Source organism: Epinephelus moara, chromosome 8, assembly GCF_006386435.1.
Source record: "Epinephelus moara isolate mb chromosome 8, YSFRI_EMoa_1.0, whole genome shotgun sequence".
NCBI lineage: Eukaryota > Metazoa > Chordata > Actinopteri > Perciformes > Serranidae > Epinephelus > Epinephelus moara.
In genome coordinates, this window is record NC_065513.1 from 3,376,517 (window position 1) to 3,386,516 (window position 10,000).

At 45.5% G+C, this 10,000-nt stretch overlaps 1 protein-coding gene across 3 annotated transcripts in view; it reads right to left on the reverse strand.

Annotated features, from left to right (window-relative positions):
* Positions 1 to 10,000, reverse strand: part of rabl6b (RAB, member RAS oncogene family-like 6b) — a 90,772-nt gene that overhangs the window by 14,996 nt on the left and 65,776 nt on the right. For all 3 annotated transcript variants that reach the window (XM_050050338.1, XM_050050337.1, XM_050050339.1), the window contains 3 exons: positions 8,546 to 8,931; positions 3,228 to 3,375; positions 2,672 to 2,875 (listed from right to left, as the gene is read on the reverse strand). In XM_050050338.1, coding sequence (XP_049906295.1) covers positions 2,672 to 2,875; positions 3,228 to 3,375; positions 8,546 to 8,931 — 738 coding nt within the window. The remainder of the gene's footprint in view (positions 1 to 2,671; positions 2,876 to 3,227; positions 3,376 to 8,545; positions 8,932 to 10,000) is intronic.

The following is a 10,000-nucleotide window of genomic DNA, read 5'->3' on the forward strand; positions in this document are numbered from 1 at the left end:
TTTTCCCCGTTAAAGGGTTTTTTTTGGGGAGTTTTTCCTTATCCGCTGCGAGGGTCATAAGGACAGAGGGATGTCGTATGCTGTAAAGCCCTGTGAGGCAAATTGTGATTTGTGATATTGAGCTTTATAAATAAAATTGAAAATTGAATTGAAATTGATCACATCTCAGTGCTCCAGTGCAAGCACCCGGAGGCTTTTTTCGTGGTTGCAGGAGATTTTAATCACCTAGAACTGACGGATATGCTGCCAAGGTTTTACCAGCATGTCACCATAGCAACCAGGGGCACCAACACGCTTGACCGGATGTACACCAAAAGAAGGGACTCATACAGAGCGGTGCCCTGCCCCCACCTCGGCTTCTCCGATCATGATTCCATCATGCTGGTTCCTTCTCACCACCCTGTGCTCAAAGCCTGCAAGCCCACATGGAAAACCATCACTGTGTGGTCCACTGATGCTGCCTCCATCCTACAAGACTGTTTTGAACGCACCAACTGGCAGGTCTTTAGGGAAGCAGCAACAGTCAGAGGCGCAGTGGACCTGGAGGAATACATGTCATCTGTCACCGGCTACATCAGCAAGTGTACCGATGATGTCACCACCACCAGGACCATCACCATCCGCCCCAATCAGAAGCCCTGGCTGAATGGTGAAGTTCGTTCCCTTCTGAAGGCACGGGACTCTGCATACAGGCTGGGAGATGCTCCTGCATTGAGAGCAGCAAGGAAGGAGCTGGGGACTGGAATTAAAAGAGCAAAAGCCAACTATGCTCAAAAAATTCAAGGTCACTTCTCCAACAATGACCATCGCAGTATGTGGAAGGGCATTAAGACTATCACTGAGTACAGCAGGAAAGGTGCAGTGTGCCCCTGGGAACCATCTCTCCCTGATGCCCTGAACAACTTATGCGCGGTTTGAGGCCTCCAACACCTCCCCCAGTACCAGGCTCACTCTGCTCACATGAAGTGCTTCGAGCGTCTGGTCATGGCCCACATAAAGGCCAGTATTAACATCAACGCAAGACCTCCACCAGTATGCCTACAGAGAGAACCGGTCCACTTCTGATGCCATCTCATTTGTCCTCCACTCAGCCCTTACACATCTGGAGACCAAGGGTTCCTACGTCAGACTGCTCTTTTTGGATTTCAGTTCTACATTTAATACCATCATCCCGCAGACCTTGATCAACAAACTGCAGCTGCTCTGAACCAAACCCTCCCCCTGTAACTGGATACTGGATTTTCTGACCAATAGACCGCAGACCGTCAAGATCCATGATGTAACATCCGCCTCCATCACCATCAACACCGGCTCCCCCCAGGGATGCGTCCTGAGCCCCCTGCTGTACACCCTCCTCACGTATGACTGCTCAGCCACTCACCCCAGCAATCATACTGTGAAGTTTGCCGACAACACGGTCATGGTGGGACTAATCTCCCACAATGATGAGTCTAAGTACAGACAGGAGGTGGTACTGCTTGAGGAATGGTGCAGAGCAAACAACCTGTTCCTCAATGTAGCAAAAACAAAGGAGATAATTATGGATTTTAGGAGAGGTGGTCACACTCCCCCCCTCCCCCTGCACATCAGAGGAGCAACTGTGGAAGTGGTCTCCTGTTTTAAATACTTGGGAGTGAACATTTCACACAACCTCACCTGGACCAATCACACTGCCTGTGTCAGGAAGAAGGCCCACCAACGCCTCTACTTTCTGAGGAAGCTGAAACATGCTGGCCTCAGTGCAACCGTCCTGACTGCCTTCTATAGATGTGCGATGGAGAGCATCCTCACATCCTGTATCACAGTCTGGTATGGGAACTGCTCTGCCGCAGACAGGAGGGCTCTGCAGAGGGTGGTTAAGGCGGTGCAGAGGATTACAAACTGCTGCCTCCCCTCCATCAAGGACATTTACATCAGCAGGTGCAGGAGCAGAGCCTCCTGCATTATGAGGGACCCCACCCACCCTGCTAACGGATTGTTTGCCCTCCTCCCCTCTGGCAGGAGGCTGAGAAGCCTAAAAGCAAAAACTACAAGGCTGAAATCCAGCTTCTTCCCCGAGGCAGGCTGGTGAACTCCCTATCCTCCCTACCTGCAATAAGCCACTGACTATGTCACCTACCCCAGCCCCCCCCAACTGCACTTTTTAACATGGACCTGCACTCTTATTCTTATTTTTATAAGCTGCCAGCACCTGACTCACTATATGCACTTTATATATATATGCCACTGCACTTTACTGTTATTTGCTGCCATCTTGTGGACACTAGTTTGGACCGTCCAACTGCACTGTATGCTTTTATGTGTATGTTTTTATGTGTTTTATATCCTCTTTTATTCCCTTTTTTTATTATATCGGGACCTGAGTACATATTTCGCTCTGTAGTGTGCAGACATGTACTGAGTGACAATAAATGAACCTTTGACCTTTGACCATGTCTTTTACTGCATGGCATTTTCTCTTTCCGGTATTGTTTCCTGTCAAACTGTTTGCGTATTAGATTTTTATGGTATGTATGGATTGCACAGTAAGGCAACATAATTTGTTGCTTTGTGGTTATTCATATAAAATGCCTTTTTTCCCCACTTTGGCTCCCTATGAGAGACCTAAATTTCTTTTCTCTTAAATCCACAAATTACTGTATATTCATGTCACTGTGAACAAAAGACTTACGCTTTCAGCTCGGGTTCACTGTCCAGGTCTAGGTTCTGTGTGATAGTAGGGACAGCTGGTACTTCATCATCCTCGTCACTGGTCAGAGTGATATCTTTACTGAGGGGCAGGGTCTTAGGTTGGGGAAGGCTGGGCTCAGTGTCGTCAGGATCCAGCTCATCCTGGAAACCAGACACCATGGGGTTTCCTCTGTTTTCACCATCACTGGGACAGAGAAAGAGCCGTTATTCATTGAGAGAGCATCTACTATTGTGATTTATTGTGCTGCTCTGCTGGAACAGCTGGGGTGGTTGAGAGCACAACCTCAATGAGACTGCATGTACACAAGCACCTTTTTAAAATGCTGATAAATAGAACTTTTGTAACATGTGACATCACAAACATTTTCAGTAAACACATTTTATTCTTAACAAGAATGAAACTTGGTTTCTTATCCATGTTAAGACTAACTTTGAAGTTAAAAAAAAGGTCAAATGTAATCGACAAATACTAACTTTGCCCTCGAGGATTAACAAGCTTACTCAAAATGATAGAAAAGCACTGGTAAAGATGTCACCTGTCACTGTCCACAGCTGCTGGAGGCTGAGGCACCTTGGTCTTGGAGGGCAAGCTGTCCTCCAGGAAACTTTTATCCAGTCTCTCATCTGGTACAAAGTCATCTACACTCTGAACCTTAGCAGGACACACCAGTGCAGGCAGCTCATCTGAGGAAAACACCATTTATGTGACCTCCATCAAATAAATTTACTTTACATAATGAAATCACGTGAACACCAGCCAGTCATCAGATCATAAAGCTCTGCATCTTTTACTAGGGTCTTGTTAAGTTTAGGTTGTGGCTCAATAAAGTGTCAAGTTGCAAAACCCTGTGTGCCGGTGCCAGTGTGCATCTCTCCTCTCTCACACTCTCTGCACAGCTCCACCCGACTCACTCAGTCACAAGTTCTCCAGCAATTAAGAGAGACAAAGAGCTGCTACTTTGTTTAATCTGTCTGTTAATTAGTCTGCAGTGCAACACCGGGGTTCCTCCAGATGATGGGGGGGGTCATTTGAACGGAAAGCAACAAGTACAACCGTTGGATTGCTGAGGCGGTGGAAATCCCCAAGCATGCACCCAGAACTGTAAACCGGGATGAGGGAGCATTCCAAGTATCTCACACTTGGGATGCAGTGTTACAGAAGTGCTCCCTGCCATCTGTAGAACTGTCAGACAGCGGGGGGCCCCACCCCCCATCATCTGGAGGAACCCCGGATGATGGGGGGCCCCGCGCTCTGTCACCTGATGGACTATTGGATAGCAGGGAACCCCGCTCCTTCATGGGCACCTGGCGCCAGGGGCACCATCATTCCACCACTGAGGTGGAATGACAACCTGGATAAAACATCTACAGGACACATCACCACAACATCACATGACGCTTCTGATGATGACGACAGATGCAGTCGTCGATACTGTCAAGGTATGACAAAACAACACTCAAGCCTGTGATAACAACCATATCAAGCTAAGTGATTTTTTATTTTATTTTATTATTTTTTTTACACTTTTTATAGCTTTCTTGCATTTTACAATGAGGTCTGGACAGTTATACGGTATGACATATTGTGACAATAATCTGTAACAACTGTTAAATTTATTAATATCCTCAATGCATTTTCATATTATGAGACTCAAAAAACATGTTTATTAAACACTTTATTTATTTTTAGTTCATACAGGGCTTTGGACATCAAAATTGTATGTCATGTCATTTGCCCATAACCTAAATACTGTAAGACATTTTTGTCTTCCTCACATCAATCAATTAATCAATTAATATTCTGCAGGGCAGACGGACAAGCTTTGGTGGGCCGGATGTGGCCCACGTGCCGCCAGTTGACTAGGATATTAACTACGTATTTAAAAATGTGGCAGATTTTTCGAATATGACAAAAGGCTCGGCATCACAGATAGAAAAAAAGTCAAAAGATGAAGATAATTTGATACAGACTGTGGGCAACTGAGAAAAACAATTAAGTTTATAAAATTCAAACCAAATGGAACCAGTTACACCTTCCCTGTCATACTCAGTAGCCAGCCTCCAGAAAAAGTAGCACATTTAAAGTACTTGGGCACAATTACCCACTACACTACCATTTTTTTTCCCTGTTGATGGTTTTTTTGGGGGGAGTTTTTTCTCATCTTCTGTGAGGGTCCAAGGACAGGGGTATGCCATGCTTTATACTTGTCCAAGTGAAGCCAGACATTATTAAATAGTCGGGGTGGGAATAACCTGATGATCCACGATATATAATCACGATACTTAAAGGAGCAATAAGCGAAATCGTTTCACCGCTAGGTTCGCTGTTGTGCACTGCCTGTAGAGCAAAACAAAGTGTGTCATGAGCCACTCCTCCCTCTACCTCTGCTCTCCAACACCCCCCAACCCCCCCCCCCGACTCGCCTCGTCTGTGCCGGCGAGTACCGCAGCACCTCCACGGACTATCACATCCAGACGGTCCCGGTGTTTCTTCCGCAGGCTCCGCTTCACTCAGCTTCACTCAGCTGCCCGATATACCCGCTGCTTCTTCCCACATTAACCTGAATAACAAACCAGGGCTCGGTGCTCCGGTTGGATCCAAACGGAGAGCCGCTAGCTGGGAAGCTAGCGGAGGCTAACTGGCTGTGTTAGCAGCTGAGTGAAGTGGAGCATGAGGAGGAAGCACCGGTTAGCCCCCGCTTTCACTGCAGGCAGATTCACTCGCCACAGGGGCGAGGAAATAAAACCTAAACAGCCAACTTAGTTTAGCAGTTAGCAATGTCTTTCACTCACTCTCCGTCTCTGCTGTGTTTAGCTATTTCCCTACTTTCCTGTTAGCGTTAGCAACACTTGGCTGCCACGCTAATGCTCCAACTGAGCCGGGAGCCGGGCTCACGGTCTCACAGAGAAGAGTTGGAACGTTAGCATGGCAGCCCATTAGTGCTAACGTCCCCACGCTTCTCCGCCAGGCTCAGTGAGCCTGAGAAGCGTGGGGACGTTAGCGTTAGCAGTAGTCGGCTGCCATGCTAACGTCCCCAAGCTAGAGCTTGCCGGAGCCGAGCTCTAGCTTGGGGATGTTAGCGTTAGCACTAGTCGGCTGCCATGCTAACGTTCCAACTCTTCTCCGGGCTCACGGAGAAGAGAGGAATGTTAGCGTTAGCTCCCAGAGTTAGCACTAGAGCTACTACGGCTACTGGAGTAGCTTGCAGCTATGGAGCGCTTCTACCAGCTCTTCTAGTCACTGAGCCTCGCCTCCACTTCAGCAAATATATTACATTTATTACAGGTACCATCATCATTGAAGTAGGCAGGGGAATAGCTAAACACAGCCGCCAGGCTGCCCGCCGGGCTACATTTTACAATGCTAATTGCAAATTGGAACGCCTGACCCATTGATGGGACAGAGCTGCTAATAACTCAAGCTCCGGACATTAACCCATGCTACGATTGTAACATTAAATTTAATTGAATCGACATAGCGACGTGCTTAACGTTACTGTAATGGCCGGGGTCCACCGGGCACGTCAGCGGCGCGACACGTCTGCAGCGCGAGTCCCGTAACAGCTCGCCCCCCTGTTAATCAATTACAGCGGCTCCACCAGCAACGGGAGCGGCGCAACAACCCCTGTCTGCCACGCAACAACTCTCTATTTTAGGCGGCTCTTCTATTTTTGTCGCGCTACGCTCCCCTACGCAACCCTCCAGCAGATAAAAACTACGTACATGAACGCGCAGCCGGACCGGCTTGTAAACAAGGGGCTGGAGATCAACACAGAGAGAGGGTGTGTGAGGTCATGCTATACTCCAGATGAAATTACACCTCTAGTTCTTCACATAGCAATTTTTTAATTCTTTCAATCTAGAAATGATGAATTTCGCTTATTGCTCCTTTAAGTCACAATACAATATAAATGTGATTTTAAATATGTTGCAATATGCTGAGTATTGGGATAAAATATATTGCGACATACTGCGATTTATTATATTTTTTCAACTGTAAATTATGTCCCCAAAAGAAAACTTTGTCAACATCTATTTTATCTAATAAGATAAAGTTTTCAGTCTGTTCATCCCACCTCAACCTTATTTTGCAGCAAAATCTATCGAGTGGACTGAAAAAGCAATTGATTATATTATGCTAGTAGGCTACCTAAAGTTTAATTTGTAGTTGCAATATTAATAATTTATATAATACAAAAATCTAAACTTGGCATTGTGTGATCATACAATATTGCCACACATAAATATTGTGATACTATGCTGTATTGATTTTTTCCCCCACCCCTAATAAATAGGCATATCCTGGCACTGCATGAATTCATGTCTAAACTAAGTCGAAGCTGCAACTCAGGTCCGAGTCTAACCTAACCCGTGGGGAGCCCAACAGAATGTCAAATAACTTGACTGATCTGTCCGAATGTTAACACTGTATATACACTATGTTCTACAGGTATTCGTGAAACAGGTCTTCTTCAGGGCGTGGCAGAAAAGACACATTTTTTTCTGCCACGCCCTGAAGAAGACCTGTTGGTCGAAACCGGTTGGCGTTTTTGGCATTTGGTCGTATATTTTAATCTCTGACATGCCCGATTAAAATAAAGGCCTTTTAATATTATTCCTTGTCTTGGTGCGTAGTGTGCCTGAAGAAAGCCTGAGTGGCTTACTCCACTTTTGAACAGTTAATATTCAACTTCAAGAGCACCTTGCGTTTACCTGAGAGCACCCGGTAATTTTTCTTCTTTTTATAACAATAACTGCTTTTCAGGTGGTTGACGCATTCATACATAATTTCCGACACGCGTTCTCTGTCTGCTGGTGAGAGCGTGCTCCAGAGTGTGGATACCGGGGCAGGGTTTGGATAACAAATCAAAAATTTTGCTCATATTCTGTTCGGGTTTGGCCCACTTGACATGCTACTGTGTTGTGCTACGGCCTATTCAAGTGCTGGAATTTGTTATTTACATGACAACGCCTGAATGCAACACAGGCTGTGTGTGTGTTTAATGTTTAATGTCAGACCTATTTAGAATTTTTATTCTGTTTTCATTGTCCAAATGTGAAAGTTTCTGTACTCAGGCAAATGCACGAAGTCACATTTCTGTGCTCCAGCCAGTAACCTGCTTTGTGGCTCCTTTAAATTGAGAAGCATAATTTAATGTTCAGAATTTGATGTCATGAGCAACTCGAGCTGCTTTCGCTGCCACAAATATTTTTCCAGTGTGCTGCTAGAGCAAATTCAGCTATTTTGCAGCTCTGGCAGCTTTTGGTGTGAACGTACAGTTAGTGCTGCTGAGTGCACTCATTGAGAGTCTGCTCAGCTGTATATTTACAACAGATAAGAGCTGAGTGAGGGACTTTTTTTTTTTTTTTTTTAAGCCAGTCTCTGCACTTTTATGCATATACTTACAAACCTCTGCAATAATACATATGCTGCCACATGATGAATGCATGTGGCATTATGCTGATGACTTGTTCCTGACCTGTGTGACAAACAGCTGTAATCAGCCAGTAGTCACACAGAACCCTGAATGACTCTTGCGCTGTTTCTCATTGGGTGACAATGGGGAAATATAAAAAACAAAGATCAAGATATATGGTGTTTAAATTGTTGTAAAAGTGTCTTGCTAAAGCACAATTAAGCCAAACCCATATTTCAGAATATGACGCCACACTGAACAACTGAGTGTTTTAAACTTATACAGCACTAAATAATCAGCACTCCGGGTCGGGGGTTCGGGCAGAGAATCTGAGCTCTAATGTGAGTATCATCAATGGTTGCAGACAGTGTGCACACAACTGCAAAGGTGATGGTATGTGGACTGATGCGGAGTCTTTTGCTGTAGTAGAGACTCACCTGGTGCAGAAACAGGAGCCTCAGCAGCAGGAGATGAACCGAACCAGCGGGAGATAAAGCCACGTTTCTGGGGGGCCGACACTCCAGATGCAGCTGATGCCTGAAGGTGTTCTGGTGACTGGGCTGATGGCTTTGATTCAAGAGCAGCTGAAGCTTCCCCGCTAACCGCTGTTGACGTAGGTAGAGGGGAGGAGGCTGACACAGATGGTGACTGTGGTAGCACCTGGGAAGAAACCAGGGGCTGAGGGGTGCTGGGGCTGGAGCTGCCTGTAGAGGCCCCACTAGGAGGAACGATGGGGGACTGGGAGCCCGAGGAGGGACTCTGACCATTAGCCGGGCCAGGAGAGCTATAGCCCTTACTGCGAGACTCCAAGTTCTCCAGAAAACTGCAGAAATCACAAAACTGCCGGTTAATAAACTATGATTCACCTGCAATATTATCTTAGGCTAGAACACAATGAGGGGACTGTAGAATTTAAATGCTGCTCTTGATTTAGGAAAAGTCATCAGGAATATTTCAATTGTCGTGATGATGTTCTGGTCTATACTAAAAAAAAAAAAAGGCAGGTGATACAAAGAAATACAGAACATGACTTCACAAATCTGCATGTCAAGAGGAACTCATGACAGTTACAAGAAATTTCCAATAAATTGCAATAAAACTTCTTTTTGATTCATTATTTCATGTACTGACAATGTCACTTGGATTTTTTTGTGTCTTCTGACAACACATGGCCACAATTAGCTGAAAGTCAATGACAATAACTCCTGCACTAAGTAATTCTTGAGAAAAGAAAGAAAACTCTTCATAGGAAGGATGTGTACTCAAACGGCATAACAGAGGCATAGCTACAGACTGTAATGTATTCCCAGCCTTAGCACAATGTGGCCCTAAGTTGTTAAAAACCTTGTTCTTAAAGGGAAATTTCGGTTTATTTCAACCTGTCTCCTATCGTCCTAAATTTGTTTCAAGTGACTAGTGATGAAAAATAATAGTTAGCATGTTAGCCAATAGCCTAGATACAGCCGGGGCGCATTAGTAGCGTCAGACCTGTTAAAACGTAAGTGAATGGGCATCCCTTCAAGTGCAAAGTTAGTCCACTAAACAAGCTTTTTCTCCACAAAGACCGCCTCATATCGTTAGGATAAATGTCAGAGAACATACAGAAAACGACATGTAAACGTGTTGTCTTACCTTACCGGTGTGCTGCCATGTTTGTTTATCATCTAGCTCTGCTTTCCAAAGCGCGGCCGAAATATCGCGAGAACAAGCAGCGATCTCATAGCGTGCCTGAACAAGCAGCAACAGCTGGAAGGATACACTGACAAAGAGCTTCGTGAAATTGAAGAATGGAGGAGGAGAGAGAGAGAGAGAGAGGCGCAACAGGTAGAGGATGAATGGCTGCTGCAAGGCTGAGTAACTCTGGAGATTGGTGGTGTACCTGTGAATGCTGT